This window comes from Ruditapes philippinarum, unplaced genomic scaffold (genome assembly GCF_026571515.1).
Source record: "Ruditapes philippinarum isolate M1 unplaced genomic scaffold, ASM2657151v2 ctg7365_1_1_1_1, whole genome shotgun sequence".
NCBI classification, from domain to species: Eukaryota; Metazoa; Mollusca; class Bivalvia; order Venerida; family Veneridae; genus Ruditapes; species Ruditapes philippinarum.
Window position 1 is genome coordinate 12,501 of NW_026853194.1, and position 19,899 is coordinate 32,399.

The window sequence follows — 19,899 nt, forward strand, 5'->3', positions numbered from 1 at the left end:
ATTTTGCATTTTGCAATAGAAACAGAATATAATTTTTCTTAAACATAAAGCCCGCAATATTATGCACAACAATTTTCATGTTTTATGAAAATCTTAAAGATCCTGTAACACAATTATTTATGGTTTTATATCGTAAAAATAATGCTCAAATGAAGATTTATCAATATTGTAAGTCCCAAAAAGAATTTTATGTAAAGATATTACCGAATGTACATTTTCATGTTTACAAAGGGAGGTAATTAGAAATTTATTTTCTATTAAAGTCTAAGTCAATTTTTTCTATAAGAAATGAATGGATATATTTTAATCATAACATATAATGTGGACAAATATTTGCAGTACATATTTTACATATTCTTCGATGTTTGAAAATTATTTTAGAAGCATAATCATAAACATATATAAGTTTAACTTAAGTGTGGTAACAACCCTGATTATAACATACAGTTCATTTCATTTTTACTCATAACGGGGGGGGGGGCTTATCAGGGGGAGGGCTAAATTAAAATTAAATAAGAAGTTTAACAAGAGACAAGAAATTGTCACAAAGCAAGATATACGCAAAAACATATCCTATATCGAAATATTCAAAAGACCATAGTTTCGCAAAATCGGTATCGATGATATACTATTACGCCACACCGCACTAACGAAAAGGGAAAGGGAGAGGGGGCATAAAACTGTAAACAGAACAAAAGAGAATAAAGGAGTTCATTCAGTAACAATAAAATAAGGAATCAGTGACTCTTTATTAAACAAAAGAAAATGAAATAATAGAAATGTCCCACTAATTCATTTCGGGCGAATCGCCCGCAACTTAATAACACTTAATAACAATTATCCGGTTAAGTAGGAATCGCCGACGTCCAACCACTCGCCCGCTTATTTGCCAACTTTTACCGTCCTTTGAAAAAAACGGGTTAAAATCTGGGCAACATATTTGCCTCGCTACCACATCATATTTTCCTTGCTATCATATAATTGTTTTAAATATAATAATATATCGTGCGATGTACTGAAAATAGAAGCCATAAAGAACTCGAATCGTTTTGTACGTCAATTAATTAAATGTAATATTCACCGAATATGATTAAACATGTTTTAACGACTGTTTTGGTATTCTTCACATTAATTATTGTGTTATGGAAATATCTTTAAATTTCAAACTCTTGTTAAGATTTTGATTGGATAACCATGTTTATATATAAACAAACGTACGACCAGTTGCAAACTCTAGGCTTGCTCGTTTGAACACTGTTCCACAATTATTAAAACAACCTTGGAAATTTCTATTAGAAATTTTGTAAGTAAATCTATGTTAATTTTTTGTAAGTAAATCTATCTTAATAATATTTTATTACAATATTTGATAAGTCAAAAAATCTTCTGTGCAGTAGTATGAATTAAAGTGCGAAAGCATTTATATGTAAAATGACAGTTTCAAGTTGTTATTATAAATGTATATGTTTTTAGAATATTCTTGTCTCTAAATTGAGTGTTTATTTTGGTCAGAGACAAGGACACAGTCTTATCAATGACAGTCCGTATCAACAGACATAATACGTGGCGATTTAATGTAAAAGAAGTGTATTCAAAATGTTATAACAATTGTTCAAAAATTAGAAAGAGATGCTATCTAATATATCAGACCAAATATCAAATCTGAAAATTTTACAAGCATCGAACATTAGTTAATTTTCCAACAGATGAAACATTTCGAATGAGAAAAAGAAGGAAAAACACTTTTTTATTTGTGAATATAGTTTACTTTATTCTTAGAAATGTAGTTATGTGCGTGCAATTTGCTATCCGGCACACAATTTTACATGATACATCTTGATAACTGCTAACAGGTACTACGTTAAATTTCACAGAAAGTCTAAAACCCGGCTTAAAACAAAAACGGGGGCAATTTTGTGCTTCAAAGAAAAAGAAAATGAAAAAGAAAAACTTATGAAGTAAGCGTTACGGCCTAGGAATTAATATACACTAAGCACTTTGTATGACATGCTGTCCTTGGGTTTTGAAAGTAGCTTTCGTTTCAAATGCATGTTCGAACGTTAAAAGAAACATATAAAGTATATATTTCCGAAATTATTACAATTGCTATGTATACACAATTATACTTTAAATTTATAGAATTCTAACATGAGTAATAAATGATGTAATAATACATCGGCTTCTTAGAAATGTTAAATGCATTGTTTTTATGCGAGGAAAAAAGTAGCTTATTTTTCAAACGCCTTGAAAAAAACGCAATTTGTCTTTTGCATACATTTAACTTGTTTTTTCAAAATCATCGCAGTAAATAATCATAATGTTAATACTGTAGCAACGTCTTCATTAAAGGGACTCTACCGAGGTTTTCTGACATGACGGGACCATAGGCTTTTGGTCACACTTTTGTTTACTTTTATGTTTACTTTTAGCACCCGTTTAATATATATATCCAAATATACTTCAAAATTTTAAAGTGATTTTTTCAAGTTTAATAATTTATTTATCGTAAATGAAGATAGGTGAATCAATGTGTGGCCGGTTACTGAAAAGAATATCTATTTTGCTATGTTTGTGCGTATGGATACGAAAATAATTTGTCACATTTTACAAAAATGTTGACCGTGTCGGGAAATACGCTATGGCAAGTTATAGACCTTGTATATACAAGTATTACATGTATATAGTAAATGGGTGCTGGTCTTTATGATCAAGAGGATATTATTTAATGATAATTTGACCATTATTGGCAAGACAAATGTGCCGCACGCCTATGGACTGGACTTAAAATATTTATCCGACATTTATATACAGTTTGATGATGGTCTGGATCAGTAACTTGCGTGCAAATTTTCAGATCATTCTGTCATTCCTTTAGAAAAATCATTCATATGGAGCCAAATGACCAGCAACTGTAAAGTGTTGCGATGCTTTTCATACAAATTGGGCTATGAATCTCACAAAAAATCGATATTCAATTGAATTCTGAGTATATTTCTTTATTAACCTTTTGTAGATTTTGCCATTTTAAGTGATTCACTTTATCTATGTAAGAATAGCATAGTTCAAGCCTAATTGAACTCAGTAGAACTCCATTACCACGTGTTGAAACGTATATTTTATTTTAATTTCATTTAATCTAATTTAATTATTACATTTTTTCTCATTTTTGTTTTATTAATTTCATCTTATCTTATTTTGCCTCATCTTATCTAATTGATTACACAACGTCCAACTTAGCCTTGTATCATTTTAGCCATCTCCTTTACTGCTTTTACTGCTATCATCATGTTATTTTAGGTGACGATGTCTAATATACAATTCCTGGTTATATGTGTTGCTTTACGGCCAAGCATTGCTACAAATGATGTGTCAATGAAACGTATGACGAACGTGCTGCAAAATGTGTGTCCAGGTGCCTTGGTGTGTCGTGGAGAACAGACGAGTGCTGCATCTAGTGCAGATTTAGACTATGACTTTATTTCATGCTGTAATGGTACATATACTAACAATTATATTATAAAGTTTTTACCATTTTCTTTTTCTGTTAAATGTCTATTATTTCACTTCATTTTTCAAATACATGTATATTATATCATTCAAAATATAAAAGAAATAAAATGTCCAGTTTTATCATTTCACTTATTATATGTCTCTCCGCTCGTTTCGCGGTCCCTATGCCCTCTCCCGATATGATTCGGTGCCTTCTGGGTGCCCTACTGTTGGGCTGGAGTGTGTCGGGGCTGCGTTCTGTCAATTTTGTCTTTGCCTTGTTAATCATTTTGTTCTCCATTTTTTCTATAAATACTTGCTAAAATAAAGGACTACCATTGTAAATTCTATGTATCACATCCTAATGATCATAAAATCATGAATTTAACTATTTTGTTTGTAGTGTCGGCATGTTCCTGTCAAGAAGACTGTTATGAGACTGGTACTTGTTGTTTTCCATCTAATCATAATACAAATCCAGACTGTAATACAAACAATATCAAAGAGTTTGAACAGAGTTGTCTGTTCCTTACAACTGAGACACCACCCAAGAACATGATAACTTACTATCAGAAATATAATATGATTACATCTGTTAAAGAGCCAAGTTATGCCGGAGAAAATGATTTGTCAGGGGTAGAATGTGGCAGTCAAAATGTAGCTCCCTGGGGAAGCCTATTCCCGGTCTTCTCTAAAAGGAAAAACAGGCTATACAAGAACATGGCTTGTGCAACTTTGGATGGTTCTTCGGATGCAATATACTTTGATGTGTACCTCATTTGTGACCAGTATGAGTCTCATCGACCAGATTTCAGTTATTTTATAGAGAACATTTGGACTTTAATGAATAGTAGAAATGAATGTCGAATATTGTTTAAGTACCCCGGCGATATAAAGGACCTAAAATGGCATCAATGTTTCAATGATCTCATCGACTCGTGCCAAGCTTCCTTTACTATTTTGGCGGCAGATGACTTTAATCATACGCATTATGACGTCGTTTCAGAATGTGACAGCGGGCGTCAGTCACGTGTCAAAGAAAAGAAAATGTATTCAAATGTTTTCTGTTATGTTTGTAAGAAGAGTTATTTTCGTCAAGACCTTACGTGCGCTATTAGTGAAATGACCAGGGCTCCTACAAACGGATATACAATCCTTATAGATACCGATTTTATTTCAAACTTCAATGCAAAAAGGAAAACATCGACAGCTTGTCAAGCCGAGCATGTATGTAAAATTAAATTATAGTTGTCAATGTCGTAAATATATAATGTTCGGGTCAACAAACACAGTTTTGCAAGTACATGTGTACATGAGCCGGATTTTTTAAATTATTAGTCAATAAAATAGGAAAAAATAAGAATCCCTAAAGAAAGCCCAAAACGGCAAAATTGAATTTGCTGCAGGCTCGGTTTGAATGAGCCTGTTCATACAGATCTTCCTTGTTTACCTTCTTTTTATGTTCTTTACGGTTACGGTCTGTACAAAGTTTAATAACAATATCTGATTCCTAACTATAGTTATCGACCGGAAACCATTGTTTTACCTTGATCCTAGGGGCCCAAAAAGCAAACCCAAGCAAGGTTTTCACATACACTTGCGATATACTAAGTTTGAAAAGATTATCTCATTCTTAGCTTTAATTATTGACCTGAACCATTTCTCTATTTTTAGTAACAGTGACCTTGGCCAGAACGTCACAGGGCTTTAAAGCAATTCCAAGCAAAGTCTCGACATAAGCTTGCTAAAGTCCAATTTTTATTACAATATCCCATAAAAACTATAGTTATTGACTGGAAATCATTTTCTGTTTTTTAGTATCAGAGACCTTGACCCAAGGGTACCAAAGGCAATCCCTAGCAATGTTTTTACATGAGCTTGCAACACAAGAAGTTTCTTGAAATATCCTATTCGTAACCCTACTTATAGACCACAAACCGTTTTTATATTTTAGTAACAAAAATGGCCTTGACCTTGACCCAAGGAAGCTAAAAGCAATCCCAAGCAAGTTGTGGACATAAAATTGGTATATACTTAGCTGAAAATAACAGAAATAAAATATTTTACGACTATATAAGTAAATCCTATAATTGATATTTTCCCGCGTATTACAGTCGTTGAAACCGAACGTAAATACTTAACATCAGTTGAATTACAGAAAATGAGACATGTTTAATTTATTTTCCCATGACTCTCAGCTGCATGTTTTATATGATGAATGCGAAAAAAAACTGAACACTACTATTTTATTATTATTTTCAGAATAACAAATGCCGACCAGTTATCTGTCCCTCCGGACAATTATACGATCATCTTGGTCAATGTATTTACCTTAGTCAAATGTGGTTCGTCCAAATGTATCGGATTGTAATAAAACTTACATCTAAATTTCCAATAAATGAAACAGAACTGAAGCTTATAAGACACAGTTTATTGGAGGCAGATTTTGTATTGAATTCCCCATGGCCAAAACAATGGTATATCAAAGAGGTCTACTCTCCGCTGTCGATCTTGGACCAGGAATATTTTTATTTACTCATTATCATTGAAAACGAACGTTTAAAAGTCCGACCGCATGTATTAAAGAAGACAATTGAGAAACGGATATATCAAGAGTGGACGTTAGAGCTTGCCAACAAATCATTTGCCTTCATGTCCGACTTTAATCCCTTCTATTTAACGTTTGATTATGAGGAAAACAATGAACTTTTCACCAATCAAACTCAGAAAACATTTTACTCACAATACAGAGAGGTCTACAATATTATATCACATTTACCGAAGTCCATCTTGTCTGTCACAAAGTTGTTTTTGTGTAACCAAATCGAGTTAACATCGAATGAATTTCTTCTTAATTCAATGATGAATATTCTGTTTAACAATAGAACAAACGAGTACCTGTTCGGAAACGATTTTCTGCTTTCTACTTCGACAAGCGGTATGGAAACTGCAAAAGTGTGCATCAAAGACTCTGGATTTAAAGAGTTGAATGACCAGTCTGTAAACTCGTCTGTTGGATTGCATGATGGTTTATTTGATGTATTAACCCTTTGTATGCTGGGACAACTGTATCGTCTGTAGAAATGTCGTCTGATTTTTTTATTATTTTTTTTTTCAATTTTCTCGAAATCACACAAAAATAATAGGTGACTGTGGTTGGCATATTACCTGACAAGGTGCTAAGGTATTAGGCGTCTGTTCTGGGTTATTCTGATCGTTCTTAAGATCAGCAGACATTTATTGGTGTCGTTGTTGTTGTTGTTGTTGTTGTTCGTCTTCTTTTGTTGTTGATTTTTAGTCCGTTTATAATTTGTAAAAAATTATACAATGATCGTTTCTTGAAAAACATATTTGAAGTTTCATCTAGGGAAACACGAAACGTGTTAAATGCCTGCGTTTGCATCCGGCTTTTGCTTTAATATTAGTATCTCACTCAGGACGGTGCCTTTCAATGACGTACACGTACCAAGGGAATGAGAGATTTACAAAGATGGTTTCTTTTACATATCTTCATGTGAAACAAAAGACCGTAAAACACATCAAGGCGTTCGGTACATAATTTGCACATAACTTGATAAAAAAATTTAGATTTATGAGTGTAAGCCATTTTATTCAGCAAATTACATTTTGTTCACTCAGACTAAAGTTTAGATCTACTTTTTTCTTTAATAATTATGTAACATTTTCTAAGGAGCTGATTTTAATTATCGATACATTGCTTTTTGATTGAAATGTCTAGTTTTACTGCTTTGCCAATCAAATCAACAGATATATGTAAACTTTATATTAGTACTTTATTTTTCACACAACTACTTGCAGTTATTATTATGCGAGAGCATTGGCTTACCGCTTCTATATATAGTAAGATGACTTAATTAACGTGTATTTGCTTAATATTTTACTTGGATAAAAAGTATTTAAAAGTGATGTTTATATTGTCAAACTTATTTCCTACGTTAATGTTGAAATTTCAAATATAAACAATTTCCTAACAGATCAGAAAGTTCCTGTGCATCTGGGATATTGTATGAATTGCATGAATTGTGTAAGCATGCAGGGTCTTTCAAATATTTCAAACATTTCCTCTTTAATAAACCTGTCTCTAAAAATAAGGAACGATTAAGTCACTTTTTGGTTAAATTATTATTCCGGCCTTTTTAACGTTTACGAGGATTGATAAAAAAAGTTCTCGGCCCGATGTACTTCCGGTAGTCAGAGAACCCAACTAATTGTCTTACTTTTCAATATAATCGCCCTCTACACTTTGCCCACCTGTGCTCAAACTAGTTTGACCCTTCAAAATAGAACTCTCAATTTTGGTCCTCAAAGAACTCATAGACCGCCTTCATGACACCTTCATTGCTTTCAAAACGTCTACCACGAAGCTTGGTTTTCAGTTTCGGAAACAGGTAGAAGTCAGAGGTGGTTAAGTCCGGAGAATTTCGGGGATGGGGAAGAATTTCAAAGCCGCAATCAGTTGCAGCAGCCATCGCAACTTGGGATGTGTGAGCTGGCGCATTGTCGTGCAGCAGCAGAGCGCCTTGAGTCAGTTTGCCACTCCTTTTACGCGCGATTTCTTAACGCAGACGTCTTAGTTCATCTGCATAGTACGTACCGTTTATGGTACGACCTTGCTCAAGATAGTCAATCATGATTATCTCCTGACTATCCTTAAAAAATTGAAGCCATCATCTTCCCTGCTGATGGCACCCTTTTAAATTTCTTCGAGTGGGTGAGCCAGGATGTTTGAACCACTGCATGCTCTATTTTTTTTATTCTGGATCGAAGTGATGGACCCATGTTTTATACTGAGTTACGATCTGGTAGATAAAAATCAGGTTCATCCTCGTAGCGAGACAAAAATATCTTGAAATTCAGCAGCCCATTTTTTCACAGTGCTATAGGAAGAGGGCTCCTTCCCAAGTGTATCCATGAAATCTTCATGGATTTCCTTGGGGGACATCACTTTCTAACAGATGTACTTAATGACGGCTCTGATTTCAACTTGCTTCATTTGGTCTAAATGAAACACCCCTCTACTGATCAAAATGTGTTTTATGTTACTAAATCTGTGTAAAACCGCGTGTATTAAACTCGGTCAGTAATCTTCAGTAAGGTATCGGTATCGTGTGTAAATGTCAGTGTAGTGGCTAGAAGTATATCGGGCCGAGAACTTTTTGATCATACCTCGTACTTTGGTTAATAAATTTAAGAGAATTATATAAATAATAACTTTCAGCACTCGTGAAATATACCTTTTGGTGAAGTATATTCCGATCGTATACTGAACTAAACAATTATTTTTATAGACGTTAAAATATGATTTATTTTTTCAAAACAGCTTGTATTAAATTTTAATGATGTATATGATAAGTATATGTGCTGGGATTGACAAATATAGGATAGATTTTATTTGGATTGTATGGCATTTGAAGCTCCACACCCAAAGTGTCTGTGAAAAATATATGGTCACCCATTGATATTTATTTATTTATTTATTTATTTATTTTTATTTATTTATTTATTTATTTATTTATTTATTTATTTATTTATTTATTTATTTATTTATTATCCATCATGTGAACATTTTTCCGCAAAAAGAAACTCTTTCCGTTGACTAAGGCGATTTCACTTTTTAAAAAACTGTACGGAAACAGTCGGAATCTTACGGTTCCACAAATTAGCTTTTTCATTGGATATTCTACTATTCGGCAATTTCCGTTGGCATTGACGTTTCCTGGATCCAATTGTTTACATCGAGAAATTTCCACTAAAGTATAAAACGCAATTCCGTCTTATTTAAGAGTAAACGTAACATATTTAAGTTTGCAGAAGTTTTGCATCAGGTTGTCTAAAATGTTTGGCAGGTCAATGTTTCGTGACATGGACCAAGATCCATTCTTTGCGTAAGTGTAAATTATTCATTTTTGTCAGATCTGATTTCGTTAACTTTCTGTTTCTAAAGCCATAAATAAGGACTTAATGTGGGTCTCTTGATTTTGTGAATCTAACATGTGTTAGATAATACTTAAAGCTGCTTTCCCACACCAAACGGGTCTACAAACATATTTGTTTACATTATCATCTGTTTACATTTATTCAATATGCATAGAAATAAAATGTGCAGTTCCCATGATAAAAACTGTGACATACAGTACAGTTTACACTATCTTTTACTTGACAAAGATTTAAACGCCTCTATTATCACACCTGTTAACATGCAGCGAGTAGGACAGCTTGATGCAGGTAGAATTCTATGGTACAAATTGTACATGTAAGTTTTTTATCCTTGCTGCACAATGAATCATATTGTCAATCACAGGAACTTGAAATTCTATCACTATTAACGATGATATGCAAAATATACTCCATATATACTATAATTTATAGTATATTGGGGCTATATTTGGATATTATCATTAATATTGGTTATTTGATAGAATTTCAAGTTCCTGTGTTGTCAATATGATTCATTGTGCAGCAAGGATAAAAAACTTACATGTACAAGCGCAAAATACAGTAACTCAGTTTCTATGATATCATGGGTTCTATGATACGTTTTCTGTAACTGCATGTGAAAGCAGAGGTTGAAGTTTGTCTACACAGGGATTTTTTAGGCTTATTTTATAGCTGATATTCGGTCATATTCCCAATTGAAAATAGTATTATCAGACAGTCACTATATTATTTTCCTAGCTTAAGGTCTTCAGCGTACCCTTTTATATACTATGACATGACATGAACGCTGAAGACATGACGTGAACGCTGAAGACAGACCCGAGGGAAAGTCCACCAATAATTGTGCCAGGAATCTGACACACTCGTATTCACTAATCGAACATGCCATGAAGTATTATATTGGGTATAGTGAAGCATACCTTGATAAACCTATATACATTGTATAATCTGTTGATAAGCCAAGAATTGACAAATAAAAATCTAAGTACGAACATAAACTACCTAATAGTTTCCGGCAGGTAAAAAATTCAGCATTTAGCCACCATATTGCCAAAATGTTTGACCATATGATTACGAGATTGACCATCACGAACCCATGTGCTTCCATCATTTTTATAAATAACTTATTTTAAAGATGTTGAAAAAGGTGATTACTGACTTTTCTATTCAGTATAATCATAATTAAGTACTTAAAAATTAATGAAAATAAATAAAAACATTATCTTGAATTATAAATATAGAAATCATGTCAACAAAGATGTTCTAAATATAGTACAAGACTCTACTCTAATCGGTTCCCGCGAATGACGTCATACGAGGTCTCGCGAAGCACCCAAATATCATGGCCGACTGTAGTCGGCGTAATTGATGTTTTACAGTTAAATAGGCAATTTTAATGACGGTATTAATATTTTGATACTTTAAATGGTATAGAACGATCTTAAAATAATTGTTTTATTGCAAAATGCACAAGAATTGATTGGGACAAGGGTATTTGCAAGTGAAAAATAAGGTTAAATCAACTTATGTTATTCTGGTTAAGTTTCGTAACGGGTCTAATCCAAAACTTTAATGCTGCATCAGATGAAAAACAAAAATATTAAAAAGTGGCTTATAAAGTTTTGGAAGAACTATTATTTTCCCAATCCACAGAGAGAAAAAAATCCCAATTGAAAATTACAAAATAAAAATATTGAATAACAAATTTTAAAATCTTTGAAAATGGGGGCTTCTTCACTGTTAGGGTGCTTAAATGTTTGAAGATGCTATCATAGACAGTGATTCTTTGCATTCAATGCAAAATTGAAACATTTTTCCGATCGTTTAACCAATCATCGCTCAGAAATTCCCAATTCCATGGGTATGGGTCATGTTCCCAAAATCCTAGAAAAAAACCCTGTTTACATGTCAGTGTTAGTTCTATAATGCTTTTAATGAATAGATTTGAGCCGTGTCATGACAAAACCAACATAATGGGTTTGCGACCAGCATAGATCCAGACCATCCTGTGCATCTGCGCAGTCTAATCAGGATCCATGCTGTTCGCTTACAAACCCTATAACAAATAGAGAAACCGATAGCGAACAGCATGGATCTGGTCAGACTGCGAGGATGCGCAGGCTGGTCTGGATCCATGCTGGTCGCAAACCCATTATGTTGGTTTTGTCGTGACACAGCTCATTTTATTATTAATGATTTTTCTAGAGGGTTCAATGACCATATGAGACAGGCAGATGGATTGTTCCGTGACCCGTTTCGTGGAATGGGGATGGGCATGTTGGAAGATGGACGGGGACAAGACAGAGGGAACCGAGCCAGGGGTGACAGGGAACGTGGAAATGAAGTTGCCCCTTTTGGAGAATTTGGCATGGGGTTTGGAAACATGTTTGGAAATATGGACAAAATGATGAGTGACATGAATAGGGCATTTGTAAGTTACATGTATTTTATTTAAAGGCACATTATGCTTCAGAAAAAATATATTTTTACTCCTTTAGAAATGGCTAACATGAACATTATGAATTTTAAATGATGGTTTTAGAGAAATGTTAGATGCTTGTTAGTACCTAAAAAAAATTGCTTGTTACCCAAAAAAAATGTGAAATCATTTGTCTTAACAGTAGCATAGTAGTAATTTGACCTCCATACAAAATACAAATTCACTATAACTGTACTTACTGCCAAAAAGCAACAAATGAAAAAAAAGCATTTCTGAAGTATAGTGGGCCTTTAATTATTTGCAGTAATGTTCATAGAAATACACAGTTTGATACAAATTAGCCGCGTCATGACAAAACCAACATAGTGGGTGTGCGACCAGCATGGATCCATACCAGCCTGCGCATCCGCGCAGTCTGATCAGGATCCATGCTGTTGCTATCAGTTTCTCTACTTGTAATAGAGTTGGTAAGCGAACAGCATGGATCCTGATCAGACTGCGCGGATGCGCAGGCTGGTCTGGATCCATGCTGGTCGCAAACCCATTATGTTGGTTTTGTTATGACGCGGCTCAAATTATGTTCCTTTCAATTATGACTTTTTTTTACATGATTACCAGTTAAAAAATGTATAATAGATATTAAGACAATATGCAACAAGTCAACTTCTTCCATAACCAAACCATAAATGTACTAATTTTGAGCTTCTTATCTTATGAAAACATACTTGCAAATAAAATTTATATGAAAGTTTTCAGCAGAGACCAATCTATTATTTAAGAAATAATATATCCCAAACAGTGATTTTATTGCTAAATAAAATCACTGTTTGGAGTTCGGATGTGAGAAATTATATCCTTTGGGCTACGCCCTCGTGATATAATGATGGGCGTCCGAACAACAATAAGTTATTTTATCCAGCAATAAAATCACTGATTTGGATATATTATATCAATTCTTTCATTAAAATCATTATATCAACAAATTAAATGCTGCCGTTCCTGGTATCAAGCTAAATTGCGCCTGATCTGTTTCAGTACTTATTTTCAGCATGTCTGATTTTTAATGGTTATGTCATTATGGTGAATGGTGACGTCACATGTCTAAATATAGAATGTCAGCAGTGGTTTTATTGCATAATAACACACACTTTTGGTCCTTCTATGTTCAATAGGGAAAATTGCGTGTTGTGTTACAATATGTACTAGTAATATCTGTAAAGGCTTTAGTCTTATCACACCGAAATTGACCTTGACCTTCAGTTTTCTTTCATCTTAGAATGTAATTTACCATGAATGTAATTTAAATTGAATTGTTTCAGGCACATGCCAGTGAGAGTGGAAATGGTCAGTCATTCCAACAGTCATCATTCATGTCGTACCAGAAGTCCGGAGAGGGTCCTCCGAAGGTTTACCAAGCTTCTACAGCAACCAGATCTGGCCCTGGAGGGGTAATGTATCTTTTTATTCTAATCTTGATCAATAGCTATTGACAAAACATGTGAGATATTTCTGACTGTCACCTAATTCATGTTGAATTTGATGTATTCTTAGACAAAAGAACACTTGTGACAAAATTGAATAATTGACTTTTGAATGACCTTGACAATGACAAAACTGAATAATTGACTTTTGAATGACCTTGACATTCAAGGTCATATTAAAATAAGCTTAAATTGTCATTTTTTCCTTAGTAATTATTATTAATTATGATAGTGAGATTTGATTCATACCAGCACAAAGATTAATAGAATCTATCATTGGGTTAGATAGAGGATAGGGAAATCCCAACCCGAGGGTGATCGGTTCCATCGGGAACGAGCCTTGGCGAGTTCCCGATGGAACCGATTGTCCGAGGGTTGGGATTTCCCTATCCTCTATCTAACCCAATGGTTGATTATTTTTCTCACTCACCTGAACACACAAATATCAGTGAATCTACTTGCTACGCCCATTGCAACGTACCTAGTTTTGAAAAGGGGGCGGGGCTTAGGCGCCTGACTTTCTATGATTAAAAAGCATTATGTACGTCCGCAAAAAATTCTTCTGACCAAGTTTATGTGTGAAAAATTTAATGAAAATAAATTCATATGAGACCCCTCATGAAAAAGCAAGGTTATCATGATGAAACACATCGATATTAAAAACGGAAAGTGCCATAATATAAGTGTTTATAAGGAATTCAATCCATACTTCAATGGTTGACAAAAAAGCGTTTACCGTTTGCAAAGATTTTTCTACTTTTTCGGTTATTTTGGCCGAATATTCAATTAAAATTTATCAAAATGAGATTCGTCATCAAAAAGCATCGTTATCATAACAAAAAACATGAATGTTTTTCAGACAAAGTGTCATAATATCCGATTTTACGAAGAACGTTTCGATATTTTAAAGTGTGCTATTTTTAGTAACAGATCGTTATTGGAAAGGGCGGATCTAGGTAGAGTAGGACTCATGGCAGTGTGAAAGTTAATATCAATCTATTTTGATTCCGTAGACAATTTAATAGATTAGCTTACAAATTTTTAATACATTTTGACCTTTTGACGTTTAATTTTTGTTAAAATAGGAGTGAATCGCGTATTATTTAGAACTGCTGCACGTTGAGTGTGAGATAAGCCCATGTGAGATTAATAGAATCTATCATTGGGTTAGATAGAGGATAGGGAAATCCCAACCCGAGGGTGATCGGTTCCATCGGGAACGAGCCTTGGCGAGTTCCCGATGGAACCGATTGCCCGAGGGTTGGGATTTCCCTATCCTCTATCTAACCCAATGGTTGATTATTTTTCTCACTCACCTGAACACACAAATATCAGTGAATCTACTTGCTACGCCCATTACAACGTACCTAGTTTTGAAAAGGGGGCGGGGCTTAGGCGCCTGACTTTCTATGATTAAAAAGCATTATGTACGTCCGCAAAAAATTCTTCTGACCAAGTTTATGTGTGAAAAATTTAATGAAAATAAATTCATATGAGACCCCTCATGAAAGAGCAAGGTTATCATGATGAAACACATCGATATTAAAAACGGAAAGTGCCATAATATAAGTGTTTATAAGGAATTCAGTCCATACTTCAATGGTTGACAAAAAAGCGTTTACCGTTTGCAAAGATTTTTCTACTTTTTCGGTTATTTTGGCCGAATATTCAATTAAAATATATCAAAATGAGATTCCTCATCAAAAAGCATCGTTATCATAACAAAAAACATGAATGTTTTTCAGGCAAAGTGTCATAATATCCGATTTTACGAAGAACGTTTCGATATTTTAAAGTGTGCTATTTTTAGTAACAGATCGTTATTGGAAAGGGCGGATCTAGGTAGAGTAGGACTCATTGCAGTGTGAAAGTTAATATCAATCTATTTTGATTCCGTAGACAATTTAATATATTAGCTTACAAATTTTTAATACATTTTGACCTTTTGACGTTTAATTTTTGTTAAAATAGGAGTGAATCGCGTATTTTTTAGAACTGCTGCACGTTGAGTGTGAGATAAGCCCATGTGAGATAAGATTTTCCAACACCGCTATTTTTAGTAACATTTAAGGATTTTTCTATCTGGTTAGTGAGAAAAGATTTTCCAACACCGCTATTTTTAGTAACATTTAAGGATTTTTCTATCTGGTTAGTGAGAATACTTAGGACAACACCTACATGTTGAATAATTCAAGTATGGCCTTGATTTGTAAATGACTGACTGCCATTACAAGCTTCAAAATTTATTTAAAAATTAAAAAAGTTCATTATTGTCTTCCACAATGGCATAGCTAAAAGCTGAAATATTTTGTCTTGTAGAGGACTTTTGTATTGCTTTTCAATACTTTGATAATTGCCTGTTTTACTAGTTATAAGATTTAAGACAGGTTATATGGCCCGATTTAATGTTAATTGGTTGTTTCCATAGCTGCTTGGGTTATATTGCAAATCGTAAATGGTCATATAACTTTTCAATAATCTTTATAACCACATTATACTTTATTTTTGGAAGTAATGAAAATACATCATAAATTGTCAGCAGTATATATAAATTTTATGAAATAATTAATAATTATGACAATTATCACATGAAAAGTGATATAACAGGAGTATTTAAAAAAAGCAAGCATTATATAGTTAGTGTTTCAAAATGTCCAGCAAAAATTCCTATATTGTATATAATTCTTAGGTTTTGACTTGAAAGAATCCAATTAAACTTTTGCTTTTTCTTTCACCAAAAACAGCCTTATATTATAAAGAAAGCAGCTTTAAATGTGAAAGATTTTTTCAAAATGATAGCAAAATGTAAATAAAATAATAAATTACTGCCAGTTTACTGAATGCCCAAAAGCAGAAGGTGGTTCAATGGTGTGGGCAGTAAGTACTATTCCAGAAACTGTAACACAACACCAAAAATACAAAATATTTTTGAGAAATAAAAAGACAAACAATACTGGAAATAGTATTTATTTGGGGGTTTTATAAGCCTCTAATGTTTGCATTCCATTTACAGGTACGGGAAACAAAGAAAGCATTAAGAGATTCCGAGCGAGAACTGGAAAAAATGTCCATAGGTCATCACATACGTGACAAAGGTCATGAAATTGAGAAACATCGTAACACACGATCGGGACAAATTGACGAAATGCAAAATTATATCAACATTGATGAAAGTATGTCTACTATTTGATATTTGATAGTATTACCTTTTCAACTTTTATTTTAGAGCATGTAAGATGCTTGTTACATGGAGAAAGAAGCACTAAAATCTATATGTAATATTATTTGTCATAAAAAATGAGAAACTTTTTGGTCACTATAAACAAAAATATAAAGCTTTTTAAAAATGAAATTTAAAACATTTTTCATTGCATAATGGGCCTTTAAGTTACTTGTGTGTAGTAAACTTTAAAAAATGCTAGACTGAGCTATAATCTTGTCATTTGCTATTATATTATAGAGGACGTTGAACATTTTGATAGAGAATGGCAGGAAAAGACAAGAACAGCTTTTAAGGGGCCAGACTATGGTGAACGAGGCCGTAGAAGGGACGACTACCTTGATAGGCCAGCAGGACGCAGAGGTGGACGAGAGCTTAGGGACCGACCCAGACGCGAGGACCGTGAGCGTGGAAAACAGCTGGCTCTACCTGAACCAGAACCTCGTTCCTCCAACCGGTCCGAACACTGGGGAAGAACAGCAGAGGCCCGCGGAAGAGATAGAAGTTAAAGGTAAGTTATTTTTATGTCAGAAGGTGACTTAAAGGCACATTTTTCAGTCTTTAGAAAGAGTTACGTCGAGTTTTATAAAGTTAAAATAAGGGTTTAAGAGAATGTTAAATGCATTTCACCTGAAGGAATAGCACTGAAAGGGAAATTATTTGTCATAGGAGTAGCAAAATGTAAACAAAGTAGTATTTTGACTTTCATACAAAATACTATATGAATAAAAAAGTAATACTTGCCAAAGAGCAATTTAAGTATTTTTTTGTTGTTGTTGAAACATTTTAATGGAAAGATCATTAATATACTTGTACTGTCAGATTATGTCCTATTTAATGAATTATCTTAATATTAGAGCTTTATAGTTGAACTCCTTCATTTTTTGATAAAAATTGTCAAGTTCTGACCTGAAATTATGAAAGCAGTTCATGAAATAATTATTGTCCAGAATATGTTTTGTCCGAAATAGTGCAAATTTTAGCAGTATTAAGTGTACAGATTTTTATGTCAAGTTTATCAAATTTGCTATCTCAAAACAGTTTTGAGTAAGCAAATTTAAGTGTAAATGTAATAAAAATCTTACTGTCTGAAGCATTATTGTTTATGTTGTTTTTTTTTACAGAATCAAAGACAAAGACAAAATTTACCCTGCAGCAGCAATGAACTTTGTTACATATTTTATGATTGGAAATATCAATGTTGATTCTTGGACATGGAACAAATTCATTCTTTATGGATCCAGAAGAAATATTTGCCATTTGTGATATGTACATAGTATATTTGTTATCTTTTTTTTAGTTGTTACACTTGAAAGATATATTTTGGAAGTACATGCATGTTTATGACTAATACAGTTTTAAAAGAAACATGTTTTTGATGCCTATATTTTGTTTACTTTATATTGTTAGTACACTTTCTGTCTTTAATGCTTTCTGCCGTCCTCTTTTAATTATAAACTTTAAAAAGTTTCTGTTTTTATACTTTAGAATTTGCTGTATAACAGTATTCTTTTGTGGAAAAGTTTGTTTGCATAATATGACGGTGATTTATTCGTTATATGAAAGAAAATCCAAAGAAGCATAATTTCCATTCCATTTCCAGCAGAATTGAAATTTAGAATTTTATGAGTTAGAAATGAATGAAAAGGTTAATTGTTTATTTGTTTTATTGCATGGAGTTTCATATATTTATAGTTAGGGACCATATTTGACAGATACATTTTAGTCACTTCTAACAAGACCAGCATTGTAATTTTATAAAGAATTCAACAGCTAGGTTTCTTGGTTTGCAGTGTTTTAACCATTTATTTATAGTGTTAACATAATGATAATAGTGTATGTATTCATGTAGTTAAAGGAACTCCACTGAGGTCCAAAAGCCTAAAATTAGTTTGAATTTCTTACATAGATTAGCTTGAATACTTAAACAAATTAGATCATATTTTGTGCTATTCTTAGTCCAAAGTGATTGAAGAGTGTTGCAACAATATTGAATTCATTTTTTTTTTCATTTTTCACAGTAAATATATATTTGGAGAGCGAATGATCTGAAATTTTGCACACAAGTTATTGGTCTTGACTAACAGTAATCCATTAATCTTGAAAAATTGTTTTTAGTCCAGTCATTTAAAAAACTCAGTTGAGTTCCTTTAATGGGTGCTTTTATTTTACCTTAGTGATCATATGGGATAGTGTAATTAACGTGACCAGTAATTGGAAATTAGTGATTTGTAGGAAATTCCAGAAAACTGAGAAAAGGACATACAAAAAAATTATATATAGTTTGTGCCATTAATTTATTTATTCAGTAGCAAATCTAGGAGGTGAATGGAAACATTTATATTTGATATAAAAATTGTATTACTCGCCACAGATTATTTGATTTGTGATAATTTGGCTATTTTATAATTTGATGATGTTAAAGTTTGTTTTTCATTTTGAATGAACACAATAAAACATTCCATCTTATTATATATGCATGAGTGTTGTTCAATTATTTACATTCTTATGTGTCTTATTAAGTGGACCTTTTCCCTTAAACTTCTACATTCTTAAATGGATTAGCATATCTTCCATTTTTGGAACTGTCCAATAAAGCCTGGTCAGCTAGCTGAGATATGCTCTGGCACCGTACGTTTGCTCGATAGGTAGAGCGTTGGATTGTGAATCATTCTGGTTCGATTCCCGGAGGGTGCATGTCACTTTCATTGTGATTCGCACTGTACCTCTGCTCTGGCATGTACTGAAGTTATCTGTTACATGCAAAGTGATGGCAACTAGTACTGATAAACTGCTTGACAGCCTGCCCAGGAACGATGCGTCGGTTTAACTCAATATGGCCTACTGCCGTGATCCACCACAGATGAGCTCCGTACTGGTGGCAACGTCTCACGTCACTTGCGGTTAAAGCAGTGGAAATGTTCGATTTGCCACACGTCTCCTTCCCAACGGAAGGCTCGTTATAGAATACATGTACAAGAAGCTTAAACACAGGTGTCCGTTCGTATTTGAAATAACGCCTTGTATTTTCCTCCACCAGTAAAGCTGAGAAAACCCGTATGGCCATTTAATATGAAGTTCGTGTAATTTAGAAATCGACCAAAAATAAAATTTTTTAATGGAACCCAACTTGTTTTGTGATCATATGAAATTCATGTGAAAATACATGTAACATTTAACATTACAAGGATAATATCCACTTAGATGATAATTTTGAGATTGGATAAATATTTGCATAGTGTGTAAAAGCACAAGTCGTAATGAGAAATAACAGTATAAAGAAATTTCTAAAGATTTCATTATTGTACATG

At 33.3% G+C, this 19,899-nt stretch overlaps 1 protein-coding gene across 1 annotated transcript; it reads left to right on the forward strand.

Moving 5' to 3' along the window:
• Positions 1-9,202: 9,202 nt before the first annotated feature.
• On the forward strand, positions 9,203-19,066 carry LOC132736044 (myeloid leukemia factor 2-like). The gene is made up of 6 exons (XM_060723094.1): positions 9,203-9,395; positions 11,653-11,878; positions 13,207-13,335; positions 16,382-16,541; positions 16,829-17,099; positions 17,713-19,066. Exons 1-5 carry the CDS (start codon positions 9,346-9,348, stop codon positions 17,095-17,097), a joined length of 834 nt encoding a protein of 277 aa, XP_060579077.1. The 5' UTR covers positions 9,203-9,345; the 3' UTR covers positions 17,098-17,099; positions 17,713-19,066.
• The last annotated feature ends 833 nt before the right edge of the window (positions 19,067-19,899 follow it).